This window comes from Leptosomus discolor, chromosome 5, assembly GCF_034619465.1.
Source record: "Leptosomus discolor isolate bLepDis1 chromosome 5, bLepDis1.hap2, whole genome shotgun sequence".
NCBI lineage: Eukaryota > Metazoa > Chordata > Aves > Leptosomiformes > Leptosomidae > Leptosomus > Leptosomus discolor.
In genome coordinates this window covers 63,049,332-63,070,046 of record NC_141395.1, presented here as the reverse complement: position 1 = coordinate 63,070,046, position 20,715 = coordinate 63,049,332, and the positions used below count along the sequence as shown (strand labels likewise).

The following is a 20,715-nucleotide window of genomic DNA, read 5'->3' as shown; positions in this document are numbered from 1 at the left end:
TTTCCTCCTCCATTTAAATATATATTTCCTGATTGATTCCCTAGAGCTTCTGAGGTTGTCCATTTTCTCTGGGTGCTTACATTGGTCCCAATGCATAAGCGCATGCTTGGAGTTCTTTCTCCCTAAATGAAAGCAGCAAGGTCTTACCGGTATTGTTAATGTTGGTTTAGGTAGGGGGAACCTTTGGGAACCGTGGCAGTGCTGTGAGCACGGTGGCAACAGCAAAAAATACCTCTCAGCAACAGAGAAGATACACTTTGTTTTAATGCTTAGATTCTTTTGAAGAAGTTGTTAGTTGTGGCTGAGATAAGTTTTAAATTTGTGTGATCAGCTCCCTCTGTCTTGTGTAACTGGATCAGAGATTCACTTGATTGTGTTGGTCAATTATTTGCAATTGACTTTATGTCAGTTTTGCATTGTAAGTCCATATGAAACATGGTGAGACTGTTAATCTAATCTGTGATATTCCTGATGAAATGTGGTTCTAATATTCTTTGTTTTTGCCGAGTGAACATGGACGCTCTCTGGATGTTGTGTAGGCAAGCTGAGCCTTTGTATCATTATTCATTCTGTGCAATCCTTCCTTAAAATCTTAGCGCATCTGGGGTCCTGTTTGTCATTTGATACGGGAGCACTTCTCTTCCGCCAGCCGCTGCCGTCCTTCGGCCTGGATGTCAGCCACAGAACTTGCATGATGTCAAACGATAAAAAAAACCACTCTCCCAGCAGCTTCGCCTGGCTCAGCTCCTGCCCAGCATTTCCCCGTGTCATGCATGTTTTCCTCGTGAGTTGCGCTTGGCTTTGAAGCAGCCGTGCCCACTCACCTTGGCAGTCGGGCGGAGGGCACAGTTTTGAACATCGCAAACAAATCAGCCGCTCGCGGGATGCAGCTGCTGGGCTGCCTTCGGTAATTCCAGGGACAGTGTTTGCCTTGTAAGAAGTAAGAGCCTTGGGGCGTGAGCCTTGATTTTTGTGTACATGTCCTTTTGATACCAAGCCAGTTGCCTATTGGATCGACGACAGCCTGGATGTGCTAAGCTCAGTAACAGTCGGTTTAGCTTTTTGTTTTAAAAGGGAGTTAGTTTGGGATATAGGTTTTTTTTTTTCTATTTTCTGCCTCTGAATAGCTCAGCTTTTAAATTTGTTCTCATGAAGAAGAGTTGTTACATGCTACCTTTATAATGACACCCAAGCTTTCCTTCAGCCTTTCTTCAGAAGCCAGCCACTTGAGTTTCTGCAGGTAATGCAGCAGCAGTTTGTTAACAGAGATGCAGCTTTGCATTTGATAATCAGTTAATGCACTTGTGCATTTAATAATCGGTTCAGCAAAGGACTTTACGAGCCAGAGGAGCTGTTTCATGCCCATAGCAAACAGTTCCTCTTTTCTTGGGCTTACCTGCGAATCACCTGTTTAACTAGTCTGCATAGTACTATGGGCCATTGAAAACCGGTAGTAGCTTTGTATATGAATGACTGTGACTCACTCCAACAAAGTTTTCAAATATAGGAGTTGAAGCTTCTTTTTTTGCTTTTCCTTTCAAATTTCAGGATCTGGGTTCAATGGTTATTTCATAACAATAAATATGCTCTGGTACCGTGGCTGCACTGGGGTGTAGGTGCTGCAACAAGAATCTAGTGTTACCGTTTCCTGCTCACTTGCTCCTGTGCATGGTCCCCTTGAACTCACAGATTATTTGCAGATTGGCCCAGCTGTTGTTGGATGCTGGGGCTGAGTTCGCAGTGTCTATGTCAAAAAAAGCATGTAGGCTTTAGGCAGGCTTATGAAAGCCCATGTGAATGCATGACCCATATTGCTAAGCCCAGACAAGAAGAAAAAGGTTGTACGAGCGTTACTGGATGAAAAGCTGTACCTTCTTGCACTCTGGTAAATAGTTTCTTTGCTAGAGCATTGAAGTAGGCAGTATTGTAAACCAGGTAGCCTTGGAGGCTACACTGTTAGAGTGTGTGTACTTAAATAAGTATTTCTGAATAGGAAAAGATAGAGGAAGACAAATTTGCAGTGTTTAAACAAACCAACAGCTTGAGGCCAGAGACTTAGTACAAATCACTGAAAATAATTACCTCTATCATTTCTGTGTGTATATGTATGCATATATGTATGTGTTATGGAAATAGCGAGCTCTCCCATTCTTCTTGTTTCTCATCATGGGAAGAAATACTTTGTTTAAATAGTTCCTTACTGGTTTATTTGTTGGGGTTTTTTTAGTCTGAGTTACTGGATCAGAGATATGCTTAAAAGTTCTCAAGTATGTGATACTGAAAGTTAGTTTCTCTTTCCTGCAGTCCTTTATGCTATGCTTTTCCACAGTCTTTTTGCCATTTTTTCAGACTTCTGGAGATCTTCTGCAGCACGTTTGTTTGCAGCACTCGATAAGGCAGTTCAGTAATCACTGCGATATTAATTTACAAAAATTTTGAAACAAAATCCACTTTCAAAAATGCACGAATGGCCTTTGCAAAAGGGCGACACTGGGACATGCTTCCTTTTCTCTCTGCTGCTTCCCTGGAGAATTTCCTGCTGGGCCAGCTTATGTGCAATAATTTATTGTTGCTTCATATTATTAACCACCAGTTCTGTTTCTGCAGCACAGAGATCTGTTCCAAACATGGAAATGAGAAAAGTACCTAGGTACTAAAGAGCAAAGCCTTCCTGTTCCTCAGTTTTTGGCCTTTGCCTGCTTCCCTTTCAGTTTGACTATTTATTCCCTCTTACTAAGTAACGATCCTTTTGTTTCTGTGCCACACAACAACATCTGGAAGCCAAAATATTTGACCTTTTAAATGTTTGTTGTCACCTTTTTATGTATCTGTCAGCACTGCGAACTTTTAAAGCCTGACCCAGAGCCTCCTGAGGTCGGTAGAAGAGTTTCCGTTCTCTCTGGCACATTTTGGATGGTGTCCTGAGAACAGTCAGTACCTCACCCTTTCTACTACCCTGTTTGTCACAGCTTGTTGTGTGCTACAGATTGAATTCTAAACTATATTGTGTATTTTCTTTACCAACAATGGGTAATCTAATAATTTTGTTTTAAAGTGCCTTTCATGCAATTTTCTATTGAGTTGGATGTGTTCATGCATATTGAAGAAGGTCACAACTTGTAGCAGGAATGAAACTTTAATCACAAGTCTTTGATTTATTTTGTATTAAAAGAGAATCTTGATGTTTTAGAAGAAATTCTGCATGACATGTTTTAACCCTACATTTAAAGGGTTAATATATATCCTTGAAATTTCGGAACAGTGTTTTGATCTGTATGTATCATAAAATACAGTGAGTGGGTTCTATGGTGATGCTAAGTGCCAGTTTGGGCTTGGGGGCAGTTAAAAAAAGACAAAAATATGCATAAACCAACAATGGATAGAATATATGTGGTTTTCTTCCATTAGAAGGTAAACAGTGCAACTTTATGAGGTAACGTTGAAACTGTGAGGGTCACAGTCATGTGCTGTCAGCCATGGAGGCAGAGCTATATGAGAACAAAGGAGTATAACATGTACCATTTGAGGAACAGGTACAAATTTCTATGCGGTCTATTGATTTTTATTTCCAAAATTTATACCTTCAAAATTGGAGAGAATATTTATCATTTCTTCCTTTGCTACATAATGGAATTAAACACATAAAAACACACACACAGAAACCCATCTATATATACACATATATTTCACATAATGGTAATATTAAAAGGGTAGTGTTCCTTATGCTGGATGTAGTCAAGGCTCTCCCACCAGAGGCAGTAGCAGTGGTTCCACTTCCAGCTATTGTCCTCAGAAAAGGTTAGTGAGGTCTACTAAAGTGCATAAAAAACCTACCGAACAGCCAAGACTCTTCTTTGTCTCTTTTTCAGACTCTTTCCTCTCCTCACGTTTAGTTGAAACTTTTCTTTAAAATTTTCAAATAGATTTTCAGTCCTTTATCTCCATAAACCACTTGTCCAAATGTTATCTGTGATGGGATACCAAAACTCTAGGAGCTGTGCTATTCCTGACCACAGCGCTCTCCTAGTAACGGTACTATTTTTATTGATATTTTCACTAGTAAGCCTTTATGTTTCTGTTCTGTAATACAAATACCATTAGTGGTGCTGTAAACATAATGACAAAGCCAGTAAGCCACAATTATAGAGTCCTTTTTTCAGATGGTTTCCCAGAACTCGCATCAGTCCTACCTGTTAGTGAAATGTTCAAATAGAAGGGAGATTTGTTGACAAAGTCAATTAAAATTCATTGCTTCAGTGTAACTTAGCTATTGTACTTAGCTCTTTGTGAAGAGTGGATACCTTTAAGGACATGTTTATGGGAAATACTGCATCATAAAAGACGTCCAAGCTGTAGGAGCAGGTCGGTCCATCTTCTCTCACGTTCCTATCCCCTCTTCTACACAATCTGAGCCTGTCACAATTTATGCCATCCTGTGAGTGACCAGAGAGGACCTCTTGCTGAATTCAGCGTGAAGCTTCTATACTAAATTTTCAGTAGTGACCCTCAGTGGTCAGCCTCTGGGTGTGACGGAAGCAAGATCAAAGGGACTATGAGGAACAGGTGTAAAAGTTGCCTGTATATTAATGATAGGGACCTCAGCAGCAATCAAAGGGAGCTGAAGATCTTTAGTCTTGATTTTACATGATTCTCTACTGGGTTAGATTTTATGACTAGAACATTAAGTTGAATAGCTGTAGCTTGAAAGATGGACTGGGAAAATCAGGGTGATTCCCAGCTGTGGAGCATCTACAAAATGTAAAGGAAAAGTACAATCCTAAGTATGTAGGTTGTATGGGACCTCTGGAGATCGTTTCATCCAACCTCTTTTTTGAGTCAGGACTGTTACCAGCGATACATCACATCAGCCATGGCTTTGTCTATCCGAGTCTAGAAAACCTTCAAGGACAAGAGTTTGCACAGCCTCTCTAGGTGACCTCAGGGAGTGGTGGAGCTGCTAGCCTGGCTTCATTCACAGGCAAAATGGAGCATAGTTAATTCAAGTTCTGTCTGCAGAGACACAGAGATTAAATGTGGAATTAATTTGCTTAGCAGGATTTTGTATAAGTAGGCCTCTTCTCTTTTCCTGACAGGGCTATAGTTCTGGTTGTTCTACTGCTCAGCTTTAGTGTGCTTGACTTCTGGTAAGACACTTGCCTAACAAGCACATGATATTCTGATTAATTTTATTAAATACCAACCCAAACAGATCTTAAAAAACAGCTGTAAAATTAGTTTAGAATTGATCAGAAGGACCAAAACTAGTAGCATTTTTAGGACTCTACTTTTAGTGAAGTTACTTATTTTTTTTTCAACAGTCTGTGTGATTTTGCAGGTTTGCAGGTGACAAATTGTTAGTAGCAAATGACTAATCTTGTAGAGTACATGAAATCTTCTACTGGAATGGCTACAGTAAAAATGAAATGTTTTAGTACAAATCAGAGCTAAGGAGAATATTCACAGTTCTTACCCTAGAGCTGTGCTTCCTAAGTCATTGCTGGGCAGGTGAGGGTGCCTACAGAGGGCGATTCAGTGTCGTGATGAGGTAGGAGTTAGACTTCTACCTGTTGAGAGCCTGATCGTGTGGGTGTGAATAGCTTCCACCTCTGTCTTGCTATGTATACTACTCATTTAATGCTATTATGTTTCTGCTGCTGCTTTTACTGTGTTGCCCAGTTGTTGATATGTGAATATCCTATCAGCAGTGTTTTCTGACTGGGCGGTGAGCCCTTGCACCTCACCAGTTCAGCTGCCCAAGTCAGAACAGTGGTCATGCTAGTCAATGGAGAGAGGTGAGATCCTCCAGGCAGTGACTCAGAGTAGTGGGATGGCTTAGCCTGAATTAGGCTGTCGTTCTGACTCACCCTCCAAAAAAGCCTCTTTCTCTCCATTTAATACAGAAGGAGCCTTACAGGTAGAAGCTAGGAGATACATTCCCTTTGGTGTGTGTCAGTAACTTTAATTAATGTATAAAACACCCCTGTGCTACAGGACCAGTCATGAGAGGAAGACCAAAGCAACACATAGGGGGACAAAAATGTGGAGCAGACAAGCAGATTGGGAGATTACCCTGAAAAATTCTGAAATACCCTTGGTGGTACCCTCACGTCAACAGCCAGCTGGCAGTGCACCATCCTGGCAGAGCTGTGGCTACCCAGACTAACAGATCCTAGGATGAATGGAAAGGAATCCATCAGGTAAAAGTCAGGAAACTATTTTTGCCTTGGTATCCTGAACATTTAAAAATTCATATTTAATTCTGCAATCCACATTCCTTAGTGGAAATGCAGAGTACAGCCTGAACATTGGTCAAAGGAACCTTAAGAGAAGATGAAAGTGGGACAGTGGAAGAGGGATCAGGTAGGGGGTGGATAGTTCAGCCTCATAAAAGTGCATAACTAGATGTGGCAGCTAGGAGTGAAAGTAGAAATAAGTCAGTGGTTCCTCAGCGAGAGCATTATTAATTATTTGGGTATGTTATATAAGGAGGTTGTATATTCAGTATTACTTGAAGCCTTTAGGAAAAGGCAGTATTTTTCTAAAGAAGGTTCTAAGGCAAATTCCAGTGACACTTCTAAAGTCTCTATGCACAGAAAATCAGAAAATCATCATGTTACAACGTATGGCCTTAAAGTCTACAAGAACAATATTTTTGTCAGTTGTTAGAGTATTATTATCTTTAACACTGTTGTTTATACTTTGACTTCACTATTTGAGAGTTAGTCGGTGCATGCAAATGTCAAAGTGCTCTGAGCAACTTCCCTGATTGATTGTTCAAGGAGACACTATCCCGTGCTTGGCTTTGAAACTTGGCAGGCGTGTCTGATCTGGGAGAGGGGTTGGACGTACCGTTTCAGTGATGAAATCCAGCTGATGTTCAAAGGGAAAGTCTACTCTCAGAATGCTCAGGAGGCCACTGTGAGAGAAGACACCACAAATATTGCTAAGCAAGCAATGGAAGTCATGTGTTATACATTTATGTGTTTTTCCTTCTTGTGCAAATAAATGATACGGGCAAGATCAGAAGTATGGGCTTTCGCAGCAGTGTTTGACAGCTTTCTCTCTTCTATCTTCCTGATGCTCATGTGCCTGAGAAGGTAAATCAGGACTATCTGTATTCCTGAGAAGTCTGGACCTGACATCTTTACCGGGGCAAAACTCTTGCCAAGTTGTAGGACTGAATCCTTAACTGACCTTGCTGAAAACTACGTTCACATCATGTCTTCAGCACAAAGTGAATCCCATCGTGGGCTCATCTCCTCCTGTTACCTCATTGCCTACTTTGGAGATAGATTCCTTGTCTTGGCCCATTTCTGGGCAGGTGGAGGTCTTCCATCTCCTTCCATCAGAGTTGTCAGTGGGATTTTGGAGGAACCTACAGGTCTGCAGGAAATACTAAACCCACACTGCGGACTGAACCCACACTGCCACGGTTGCATCCTTCCTCTTGCAGGCTAGGAGCAGAGGGGTTCACTGTGGCAGCGAGCAGGGCAGGCGGTCAGGCTGTCTGCGGAACAGAGGAGGCATCAGCTTGATGTGTGGTCAGGGTCCATGAGGAAGTCTGCTGCTCTTCTGTGGCGGGTTCACCTACAACATTAAATACAATTAAATAGCCTCTTAAGGCTTTGGTAGCAGGGAAGAATGAAGATAAGTGCAGGCAGTTTGGCTTGCACTGAGCAGCTGGATAGCGCCTCAGCGTTCACCAGGACTCTTCCTTATGCCAGAATGGTGAGGTGCAGGTTGGGTGGGAGGTCGATCCCCCCAGGGTTCAGCAGAGCTTTGCTTGCCTTTGGTGCTGAGCACCAGTGTTTCATATGCAGCTGTTCCTTTCTATGGTAGTAAACATTCTGATTATTCAAAAGGCTGACACAGAAAAACATTTCTCTGCTGCTTGCTCTAGATTTGGAAAATTTATAATTTTGTTCGCAGTTCTGGCTAGTACTAGGTAAAAGGAGTAGAAGTTATGCATTACATAAAAAAACCCCAAGCTATCAGAGGAGAGGGAGTACAATAAAGTCATTCATTTACTTCAGCTGGAGTGGGAATGCTCACCTGGTTATTGGTGTGTCTAAAGGTCACAAGGGGTATGAGTAGAGAAAAGCTATTGTTCTTTGTGCCAGGCTCATTTGTTCCTTTAATAAATGCCCCATTGCAATGAAAGCTGAAGTCCTTAAGGGTGTGTAGATATGACATAATCTGATCATATGGTCTCACCAGTGTGATACCAGAGGCAGTGAGGCGGGGGGCTGGTAATTGAACTACTTTTTTTTATGCTATTTTTGTATGCTTTCTTTAGCTAGCCTATTTCCTTATTGCAGTTTTACATGTTTGGGCTTTTTAATGCCCTAATTCTTAACACTGTAGTTTAGTTCTTTCATTGTTTAAAGGTTTTATCAGCTCTTGAGGTTCTTCCAGGTAGGACCTCTGGAGCTTTGGGAGTTATTTATACAAAAACTCTCCCATATAAAACACAGCTGTGGCATCTGCAGAACCTGTGCAGGTATTGCAGTGATTTTATTGGTGAAGAGATGAAGTAAACAGTTTCTTGTCATTTTTTTTAAAACACAAAGTTTTGAAAATAATGCCATATAGAGGAACATCTGATTGGAAAGGTCATAATTAAAAACGCTGCATGAATCTTCATTGTGTTTTTCTGAATATATTTTATTGTAAATGTTTGTGTGCTTCTAAAGAGAAGATGCTTTAGACATATCTAAAGGAGCTGCTTACATGCAGTTCAGAAGCTCACTCAGCTGTGCCCATCCACTGCCCTGTAGGTAGCATTCATTCAGCCTGCAGAAGAGACTCTGAACCCTTGAGAAAAGGAATCGGGCTCTGATCTGGGAGGAAGTTGCCACCTTCTCTCTTCACCGTGTTGAGTTATATTGTGATGTTGATGGAATGGAAAGGATAAAAAGTAAATTAAAATCATGTGGGCCACAATCCTGCTTTAGTCAGGATGAATGTGGAGACAGACTGAAAACCTTATTAGTGATCTTCTCTTTCCTGTTATTTCTCTAGGGGCTAATCCTGAGTTGCAGAAGGCAGCAGCAACACCTCAGGCTGCTGGCTGATCCTACGTGCTAATGCATATAGCATGCATTGGATGGTCAGCATCTATAGGTACCTTGCTCAGCATTGGAGGCAGGACATGGAGAAATGAGCAGCAGAATGTTGGAACAAATAGGTGAGGGTAGGGTAACTGCCCAGGCACGAAGGAAAACTGGTTCACGTGAAAGAATGAGGTTGTTTTACTGTACTGAGAGAGGAATAGTTAACAGTAGCAAAAGCTGCTCTTCCCGTTGAGGGGGCTAGATAGTTACAGGGTGCCGCTTTTGCCTCATAAGTGCATAGTCATATACTGACTTTTTAAACACTCTGCCCATGCAAAGCTCATTGCAAGATCAGGCTTGACCTAAATTATGAACAGGGTGGAAATGGTAAGTGCAATATGGTCATGCAAATTATTTGGCTCAGTTGCAAGTACTTCTTTGAGTTTCTTGTTAGGTAAAGATAATGAACCAGGAGCAGAGTGCAATTGCATAATTAAGATAGCAGCTTTCATTTTGTCCTGGAAAAGAATAATTACATTTCTCCAGGAGAGTAAATATTCCCAGTGTCAGAGTAGCCTGTTTGGTTTTGTTGTGTATCTCTAAAACCACAATGACTTTTAGGGGAGCTGTGATTACTCAAGATTACAGGAGATGTGATTAGATGAAGGGGTTGTTTGATGTGTGGATTTCATCTGGACTCAGACTTCTTACTTTGCATTTAATTGTTAAGAGCTGGAGTGTTTGTGTTCCTGGAGGTCAGGAACACTGTTCTACTCCCGAGGTGACTGCTGATGCCATGAAGCACTGGTGTGCCCTCAGAGGAATTTGGCTTTAAACAAAAGCAGTCTCTGTATAACACACCCTCTTCAGAACCAGGTGCCTCACAGCCACTTGTCAAGAATGGAAGAGCTCTGTGACCATGGTTGCTTTAAAAGGAAAAATAATTTTGAGAGACATTTAATAACCCCAGTTAAATGAAAATCCTGACTTTGTGCATACAGGCTGTAGGTCATTCTCTTGTTGTTCAGATGGGAACATACCTTGAAGAAGAGCATGTGGCCCATGTTCGCTTTTCATCTGATGTGTGCTACACAAGCCATTCTTGTGTCTTACGTGTACTTCTTCATGCCATAATATTCCCTAACGTAGATAAGTCAAAATAATTTGTCTTAGAACAGAGTTTTCATTATGTAGCCCCTGATTTTGTATTTTATCAAGCACTTGCCATTTTAGTCTGCCATATGGTATTCAAGAATTCTTCACAAAATGGGAGAAACTAACAGCTTCTCACCAGGTTTCAGAGCCAAGGTTGTGCATATCAGGTAACTGACTGTAAACAGTTGTAGTCCAAACACTTTTTTTATTTTATTCTGCCAACGTTCATGTACTTACTAGTTAGAAATTTTTATGTTTTCCCTTTTCTCTTCAGATGACACTGGGTGTCCTAGTAGCCAGTCAGTATCTCCAGTTAAGACTCCTTCTGATGCTGGAAACAGTCCAATCAGTTTTTGCACTGGTAGCGATGGAGACTTCTCCAGGAAGAAATTCAGTCCAGGGACAATGAGCGAAGGGAACCCGCAGCTGGCTCGATATAAGAAGGAGACAAAGACAAGCCTTGTAAAGCCTGGTGAGTAGTCTACCTCGTTTCATTTCTTTAATTACACTTTCTAATTGACTAGTACATCTACAGGTGTCTACATGCACCGTGTTGTGCTGCTTGTGATACTGCTAATGCTGATAGTAAATTAAAAAAAAATAGTCGGTTTCTTTCTATGGAGCCACCTGCAAGATTAGAAAACACTATTGGTATTAGGTTTTTCATGGAAATAATTATATTGATGTCTTCACTTCCTTTTATGAGGCTCAATGGTGATGTCAAATAACAACTTAAATGGATTTTATCCTATTTCATGATAACTGCACACATATTTCACTGGCTAAATATAAATGACTCCTACTATCAAAGCAAAGAATTATAGTCTTCTGATGTTGTTAGATTTATTGTTGGATCCTGCGTAAAGTTTATGCTGCCAGGCTGTGATAGCTCTGGGGATACAACATGTCAAACCAAAGCAAGGTAACGGGCAGCCTACATGTAGGAGTCAGGCAAATATAGATCCATACTGCCCTGGCTGAATGAAGGGCATGTCTCCCGTTGCCTCAGGCTAATGGGCCGCCTCTGACCCCCAAATGAATCAGCACCTGCTTGTCGCACATCCAAGACTAAATATCCTGGTGTATCATTGGCTGCTGTAATTTTAATGAATAGATATAAAATACTTTTGTGATTCCTGTACAGGCAGCTCTTGGTTACAAATGATCAGGATATTTGTGCTGTTATTTAATTAATTACGGAGATGGAGAGGGATTTGACCCTGTACAGAGCCAGCTGTAGAACTGACATGGTTTATGAGCTCAAGTGCCTTCTGGCTATACTGTTTCCCAAGTCACTTTACCTCTGGAAGCAATTTAGATATTTTCATGAAGAGCTAGCTCAGATTTACCATCACCATGTTTAATCCAGAAACAGTAGAGAATCTGCTGCAAAAACTCCTCACTGGCTTGGGCATTGAAAGGACCGATTAAATCTGACTTACCACTATCCCTGCCAGTTTTCAGCTCATTTCATAGCACAATGTTACTTGAGTGTTCCCAGTCTCCCATTGCTGTGCATAATGGATGACAAATAATACTCTTTCAAGGTTTGTTTTCTGTGGCATTAAAAGCAAGGAATCTAATGCAGGCAGAATGCAGTGAATATGGTATTACGACAGTCAAATCTGCAGCCATAGCTACCACAACCATTTTGTATGTGAATATGGATGTAGCTTAGCAAAATGTGGGTAAACAATTTTAAAGTTTTTTCTGCTGAAGAGTCTTGTACACATGGAAAAGACTTATGTGCTTGTTTCAATAAATTACTTAATTGCTTTCGATTATTACACTTCAATTGACCTATAATATCAAGTTAGTAGCCTTTTGCAGTAATAGAAGTCATCTTCATTTTAGATGATTATATTATTTCCAGTCTTTGAACAGACGCAGTTTACGTATTTAGGAGTTCTTGTAAGTGGGCTATCCTGTAGCTGTCAGTACCTCTGCATAGATTGATCTCCAAAGTTGGAAAAATTGTCTCTAGACTTCAAGCACATTGTTCCTGAGATACATCAAAACTCTCAGAGCAGGAACTGGGTCTGATTTACAGAGTAAGTACTGTTAAGTTCCTCCTGCCAAATATCTCACGTGTTTTTAGTGGAGAGTCATCAAAAACTACATCGTAGTCAGTGTGAGAACTGACACAGGTGAGGGACATTCCTGAAATGGAGAGCATACCATTTGCTGGGGACAGCTGGGGTTCATTTTCCTCACTATTGGCGACAGGATTTAACGTAATTCTCTCCTGTTGCTATCTCTTGGCTTCAGGTGGATCCAGTCTCTTTCCCATGACCTACTTGCACATGAATTTCTGGTGACTCAGGTGGGAAGATCTAGCCCTTGTGCAAAGAGGAGGCATCGTCACGTAGCAAAACACTCAGGGAGTGACAGGGAAGCAGTAGAAGGGAAGTGGGCCATGGGAGGAGAAGAACAGCAACGTGTCCTTGTCATACGTAACCTGGTTCTGCATACAGCTGGATACCTCAAACTACAGCTCAAGAAGAGTTGTGCATAATACGTTTTTCTCTACCAAAAGCCCTTACTGATTTATGGGGATAATCTCTACTTTTTATTTATCTGAAACGTCTTGTGGTAATTGCTACATAGCAGGAGCCAGACATGAGACAAAAATCCAGCCTACCACTATCTTTTACAGATTCTGTCCTGCGCTACATTTTTGTAGGCGAGTGCATCAGTCAGCGTGCACCTTCAAAATGCTTGTCATTTTGCTGAAAATGTATCTATTTCCAGTATTGTTTTCTTGGAACATGCTGAATCTCAGAAGTAACACTCACACAAATATTTAGATAATTCAGGAAATGTCAGAGCGGGATTGCACTGAGAATGAACCCTGGGATTTTTTTTTAGGCTGTTCCCAAGCTCCAATGCTTTCCTGCTACTCTAGCAACATCACTTCATCTTTCTTTTCTATACTTCAAAACATGAAAGACAACATAGCTTTTTCTTCTCTAACAGCCTAAGGCATTGTATGTGGATCTAAGTCATCTTCAGCTCTTGAAGTATTAACAAACTGGATTTGGATATCATTCATAATTTATGTTGTTTGCATAGTGAGCCATACTTCATCCTGGAATGCATTATCACTTCATCTTGCTAAACCTCTGAAAGATTTATAATCATGAAGATGTTATTCATTTGGGATAGATGGTAATGGTTTTTATTGTGCATTAAAGCTGAATCACAGCAGTGTTATAGGTGAATTTGGCTTAAAATCAGTGACTGCATTCCCAGGAAAGGATGGAGGGGACAGGTACGTTAACAAAGGTATAAAACATCCACTCCAGGAGGAAATATGAGCCTTTTCATTTCAGGATTTTAGAATTTTTTCCCTCTTGGATATGATTGATTTATGCAATATTAAAAGAATGGAAAAATGTGTTTCAGAAAATGGCCTCACAAAAAGGCACAAAAAGCTTAATTAACACTAGTCCTAGTTTTGTGTCAAGACGCAGTGCTGAATCGTACAGTTTCGGTAATTGAAGAAACAGGAACATAAACACTTCTACATATTCACAGTCTTGGTGTACTCTTCCTGCAAAGATCATCCTGAATTCCCGCAGCTTGTGTTCACATCTTGTTAAGCAGAGTGTGAACTGTTTTGGTTTCTTGGACAGTATTTCTCATCTTGGTTTTTGACTTCCATATGAATGCTTAGTGCAAGGTATCAAAATCTGGATCTGCAAGCTGCAAAGTACTGATAAACTTACAAAGCCATGGATGTAGAAAGGAATCTTGGGCAAGAGTTGTGTCAATAGCTTTTAAAAGGTTTGCATGTTTAAAATAACACAAAGCTGTACTTTCATTTAAATATCTGTGAGCATCATCATTTGAGAAGAGCACCCGATCAGCTGATTGTGTTCAGCATTTCTGGCAGAAGTTCTGGTCTTTACTTTCTTGCCTTAAGTGTCACAGGCACACTTGGGGCAGTTTACTGAATGAGCTGAGGTTACTGTTGGAGCTCTCTCTTAGGGCCCATGGAATTGCTGAAGTTTCACATGAAATTATTAAGACTTAAAGATGAAACACTGAGATATTAAGCACCAGTGCATGAAAGGAGACCTAGGAGAGCTGCAGTTAGGGTCAGCTCCTGAAACTTGTAAAGACTGGTTGTCCATCATTCACAGCTTTGTTCAGTATTAATCATTCCTGGTAGCAGCAGAGTATACAAAAAAAGTTACTCTTTTTCACTGCTGATAAAACATTTGACCATCTCTTACTGCATCTGGGAAAAATAGTAACATTTTGGATTATACGGCATTTGAACTGCAATGGATTGTATTTCAAGAAGGGCGGTCATTGAGAACTTGGGCATTCAAACTTTGGTCCGTTCAAATTAATGGGCAAATCTCAGAAGCTTTCACCACATAGAGCACCTATTTTTTGGACAATAGACAATGAGCAGAAATTAAGGAATGTGAAATTCTTTATGAACACAAGAAAACACTGGGTTTTTTTTACTGTGGCAGTGGTCAGACTCTGGCACAGGTTGCCTAGAGAAGTTGTGCGTGGAGTCTCCATCCGTGGAGGTACTCAAAACGCAACCAGACACAGTCCTGGTCAGCCTGCTTCAGCTAGACTTGCTGGAATAGGGAGTTGGACTAGGTGGTCTCAAGAGGTCCCTTCCACCCCCAGCGACTCCATGATTCTGTGTTGTCTGAACTTTTTTTGCTTTAAATATTGCATCACCCAGATCTGTAGTTGAGTAGTTGCAAGGCACAATTTGTGCTTTTCCTGGCCTTTTTTTCATGTCCACGTACCGCCATTTCACTTACAATGAGTTCATAGAAATGAAAGAATAAAAAAGTAACTTTTAGCAATCACTGTTCAATTAAAAATGGCATTTAACTTTGAGCCATAGTAGGCGGTGTTCTACTCAGCATGTGTTGCCAGTTTGATCTTCTCTACTTCTTGATGGTGAATTTGTCAAGTCATACGTGACTAAGCCTTGGGTTAGGATGTCCCAATCTGAACACATTAATCTTTGAAGGCTTTAGGACTGTTAGGAGTTTTAGAGAGGCAGATGGAGTGGACTGTATTGGACTTAAGATTGGTTGTGAGTATAATGTAGGTGCAGGTGCTTTTTTAATCAGCCTTGAAGCTGATGATAATTAACAAAAAGGAGGCAAGGGAAATGACCCCGGGCTTATTTAGTTAGAGCTAAATAAGCCAAACAGATTGGACAGAAAATGCAGGTGTAAGCTGCAAATTATGTCTAGCTGTTAAAACATAATGCTCTTCCTGCTGATTTTTTTGTATTGTCCGGTGTGTGAGGATTACATTCCCAGGATACTAAATGTCCAAGAACTTATTCTTGGGGGCACCCTGTGCAAACAAAGGGTAGTGGCTAGTTAATCCATTAGTAAAATTAGCAGATAAGTTTATCCGTATTGCTACTCTGTTTCCACGTGTCTGTATTCTAAAGGCAGTCACTGTGGTTATTTTAAAAACAAACCATAAATCTCTGATTTAGGTTGTATTACTGATATCTGGCTGTATGATTTGACAGATCTTTTGTTAGCTTGCTCCCTCTCTTCAGTATGACAGCGTGGGAATAACAGTGTCTGACTGATATATATGTATGTGCTTCACTTGAAAAACAGATTAATTGGTGTATAAATTCTGCAAGAGGATTGTCTTAGAGGTGGTTCTGGAAATATACTTCACTCTCAAAAACTTCACCTTTCTGATGGCAGAAGGATGCAATGATAGGACTTTGTTTTAGCTTGGGAAGGCTGATAAAATATTAGAAAGACATGTTTTACTGGTGCCTTTACCCAAGAACATGGTATCTTGTATTTGCATGGCTTTTTTGTTCATTCTCTGTACCAAATTTCTGCAAGCAGTGGGAAAAAGAATAGAACTGTTGACCCTGTTGTTCAGGAACAATGGTACAGAACACAAAAATCAAGTTACAGACTATGCTAACTTGAATAGATCCTATGGCATGCAGAGAGATTAATTGTTCTTTATAACTACTAGTTCTTCTACCTATTATGTTGAAATACTTTTTAAAATGCTGGTGGTCTACCGTGTATTCTAAGGCTAAGTCATGTTGTTTAGTTGTTTAAAAAAAAAAAAACCACAACAGAACACCTGTATTTGGAGGTAGCAATCTGCCTTGACTGATCCCTAAAATAAATGGGTGTGCTTCATTTTAAAAGCAGGATCATGCAAAGGTGCAAGTGACGAGAAGACTGGTGACCTCAGTGTAATATGTCTCTCTTTCTGCTGTGACTTATTTAGCAGTACTTTATAACCCACATTCCAAGACTGCACCTTTTCTGGGGGAGGGAAAATTTAGAACAAGGGTATGTCAAAGAACATTTAACCCGGTTACAAATGCAGGGTTTGATCAGAGTACACTGTGCTCCCATCCTGCAATCACTCACAACCTTACTTGTGTGGTGAAGATGGGAAGATTCGTGCTTCCATTCCTGAGACTATTCAGATAGTTAAATATGTGGCTGGTGTCACGTGCATAACGAGCTACCCCTGATTCAGTGTACTTTAAATAATTGGTCATAGAACAAAAAAATGTTCTGAAGATGGACTGAGTGAAGTGAGTTGATAACAAATGATGGTGCATCTTGCCTATGACCATAAGTTCTCCATACATTTGTTTCTTTTGTACCTCCTTAAAGTATTTGAATTAATAATAAGCAATCTCTTGATGTGCCTGTGTTTACTGATAAGTATCAAGCGTAAATTCTCTGAGGGGTGCAAAGGAGCTTGCAAGTGAAAAGCCCAGGTTCCCTGAGTAACTTAAACCTGATGAGGATGGCTTTAACTTGAGCATTAGATTTTTAAGCAGCTTGATATTTGGCAAAGAGCAGATACACCCTGGTTAATTACATTTGCTTCTGGAAGGCTTTCCATCTGCTTTTTAAAACATCTCCTTGGCAATAAAAAGGCAGAAAGCATGTGAACGTGTGTCATCTTTCTCAAAGGTAAGCGCATGGTTCAAGTGGTTCACTTCTGTCCCACACCTGATAGCAGCCAGCATAACTATGCTGATGTTCAAATCCAACGGTACGCAACATTTATTTCCTGTACAGTTTTAATCTCACTCTTCTCCCTTTCCTATGAGTGCCCTTCGTAATTTTGTTTGGGACAATAAAGTTTCTGAGATCTCTTTTAACACAGAGTCTAACAAACAGAGTTGTGGCAGTTTTCAACCCTATTCCTTTTTCTCATTTACTTTTGCTTTTCTTCCTTCTCTTTGCCTTTCATTTTGGGCCCATACAAAATAGTTACTGCTGATCTTTTCAGATAGAAGTGTTTCCGGATAATAATTCTGTATGCACAGAGCCCGGCAATGGGATCCGCTTTAATTGCACGTCTGTGGCTATGGTGCTGTGTGGATTTGCTTACTTGACCTGCCAGCACAGGGAGTTATGAAGGACTTGGTCATGATGGGGACCGGGGTGCGTGTGTGTGCCTGCGGGGAGGTGAGCATACAGATCTCGCCCTCCAGGAGCGAGGCTGCTGTGTCCGTGTTCAAGCCAGTGCTATTCTCAAAGCTTGAATCTTAGGGCTGAGCTGGGAGGGGTGTTGCCCTGTGAAGGTTTGGTGTGTTGTAGCAGTCAGTGCTGTGAGGTCTGGTGGATGGCAGTGGGGTGGAAGCTGCTGTTGGGGGTTGTCACAGAGGCACCCAAACGACAGCCGGAGCACTCACTCGGAACACCCCTACAGACCTCAGCAAACCGCAAACCCGGGTGCCAGGCAGGGGCACCCACACAACAGCCAGAGCAGCCACTCAAAATGCGGATTTATTCCAACCAAAGTTAAATAACGCTTCGATAGACCGAAGCAAAGTTCAGATGTCCGTTGGGAATATACCACTACACAGCTGGCTTGGGAATTCCTGAGCATTTTTAAACAGGCCTTTTAGAAAAATGATCCGAAATGTGCACCCGCTCATCCACTAAGAAGGGGGAAAGGTCTCTCACTCGAGGGTGCCCAAAGCCAGAGTCACTCGCCCAAAAGGTCGAGGGCTCGCTCAAGGATCTGTCCAGCAGTGACCGCTCACCGAAGGGGAACGGCGGGGTGAGGCGCTCAGCCCCGGGAGTTTCCTCAGGCGGGTCGGCCCCCGCCCGCAGCCCCCCGCTCCCGCAGGACCCGACCGGTGCCCGTCGGCTCTGGGCCGGGCCCCGCTCCCACCCGCGCCGCGCCCGGCCCCTGGTCCGGCCTGGCGAGCTGCCGCCGGCGGGCCCCGGCGAGGCGGGCGCAGCGGCCGGGGCCAAGCGGCCGGGCAGCCCGCCCGCGCGCGCTCTGGCCGCGCTCTCGAAACACCGATCGCCACCGGCCCCTCAGCCAGTCCCGGCCGCTTCCGGGTCCGGGCGCGGGCACCCGCCGCGGGGCTTCTGCATTTGCATAACCCCGCCCCCCGCCCCCCCCCCCCCCCCCCCCCCCCCCCCCGCGTCTCTCAACGGTTCCGAACGTTACCGGTCCGTCCCGGCTGGGCAAACGGCCAGCGCCGCCGGGGTGTCCTGCGGGGTGTCCACCGGCTGTGCGGTGAGGCGGCGTCTGCTCCTCCCCGGTGCCCCGAGGGGCTGCGGGCTCCCGACCGGCCGCCCGGTCGGCTCTCGGCGGGCTGTCTCTCGGCGGACTGTCTGCGGGCTCTCTGCGGGCCGGGACCCGTCCCACCGCTCACCGGAGGCGAGCGGCTCCGACAGGTGAACCGGCCGTGTCCCTGCTCCCGGGGGAACGGGAGCTGCTGCGGAGGCGCGGGAGGCGTGAATTCACGGCCTTGAGCCGAGCGGGAGGGAGCAGAGGCGGCCTGTAACTTCTCTGACCCCCGTTCGCGGCCGTGGTCGCCCCCGCCTGCACAAGTGCGCGGAGGTCCCGCCTTGTTTTGGAGGAGGCACGGCGAATAACCTCGGGGGAGACGCAGTGCGGTCGTTCTGACCAGATACATAAGCATTTACTTTAGGACAAGATCAACAGTACCTTGAACTCCCTGGTTATACCGACTAACCCCTCCGTGGGCTCAGACGTGGGTCGTTGGAGATGCCCACATTTAGTCAGGTCAATCCCATTCCAGTCTCCTGGGTTCCTCCAAGGCCTCTGACAAGTCTGCCGTTACTCCTTACTGAAGCCAAGTACAGCCTGTCTCTTGTATTTCTCTTTTTTTTTTTTTTTAACAGAAAGGAAAACCGGTCTTAGACATTCAGTTGTAGAAGAAGTTTGTGTTTGAAGATCATGCATGGATCTTCAAGTAGGTCTAGTTAGATGCCTTTTCCTCTTCTGTCCCTCCCTGATAACCTTAGGCGCTCTCTGTTTGTCCTGTGTCTGAGGACTGCTGCCCAAGGTGCCTAGCATTGCAAGGTGTCTCATTTTGCACCGTGAATTCCAAGGAATGAAATACTTTTAGGAAATAAGCTAACTAAATAGCACTGACATGAAAAAAAGTGCTCTGTAACTTCCAAGAGATAATACTGGAATATAATCAGAATATAAATATTTTGAGCGAAAGATGCTTAGAAAGTCAGGTTAAAATTATGAGCCTAACACTATTTTTTTAGTTTGGATTTAGATCTATTTTAGATTTAAATTTTGAATTTAAACAAATTTGCTTGAATTCATGTGGAAACATGTTCAAATAGTTTCCTGGTTTGAGCTAGAACAGAGTTAATTCTGTTTTAGTGATTTTACTTTTCAGTTTCAGCCAAGTATCTCTTTCAAACAAGTGTAAGCAAAGTAGCAACTATGAAGACTGTTTCAGCTTTAAAAGTGTTTCATATTATTGAACCCAAATCTACAAGTTCCTGTTAATGAAAGTGGCCTAGAAAAACAATCTTTTAATTCTGTGTCACAAATTTTATAATCCCCCCTTCTAAAAAATTGTTTTAGATGTTGCTTAGTGGAGATGTAGGCAATTAGTGGTTGGGCTGTGGCCTCTCAAGACATCTCTCTCTTTTTGTTCAGAAGACTCAGAGGCTGCAGCAAGTGCCCGAGTGTCACAGCAAAAATGGAGGATCCCCAAAAGAAGTCCCCCAGTTGCAAAGGAGCAATTTGCAAAAGGTGAAAGCCTGAGTCCCACTTGTCCTAGATAATGACCTGCCCAGCTGTGGCCTACTGGCACAGCCAACTAATTTATGTATAAGCCTATTCAGGGTCTTGAGCACAAATCTTCTGCAGTTAGGTACTTACCTCTTTTCTCACAAAATAAAAAAAAAAAAAAAAGAATAAATAAAAGGAGATCCCTGTTACTGAGTTCAGTAAAGGGAATAGAAACTTCTGTTTACCTCTGTCTGTGCCTCTTTTAGAGGATGGACTTGAGCACAAAGGAGAAGAGTGCCCTAATACAGGGCTGTTGGGCGGGCTGAGGGGATGCAGGGAGTCTGCTCCCAGGGAAGCTGTTCCACTTCGTATAATGGAGTAACTGTTTTACCGGGGATTTAAAGCTGAGTTCCCAGTGGGCACACCGTAACTCCTTTCTCTCTCTCTCTGCTCCATTAATTGTCCCGGTACAGCTCCAGGTGTA

At 42.6% G+C, this 20,715-nt stretch overlaps 1 protein-coding gene across 2 annotated transcripts in view; it reads left to right on the top strand.

Moving 5' to 3' along the window:
- SYBU (syntabulin) overlaps positions 1 to 20,715 on the top strand; it is a 40,513-nt gene that overhangs the window by 3,039 nt on the left and 16,759 nt on the right. For both annotated transcript variants that reach the window (XM_086465445.1, XM_086465444.1), the window contains exon 3: positions 10,483 to 10,680. In XM_086465445.1, the coding sequence (XP_086321571.1) occupies positions 10,483 to 10,680 (198 nt within the window). The remainder of the gene's footprint in view (positions 1 to 10,482; positions 10,681 to 20,715) is intronic.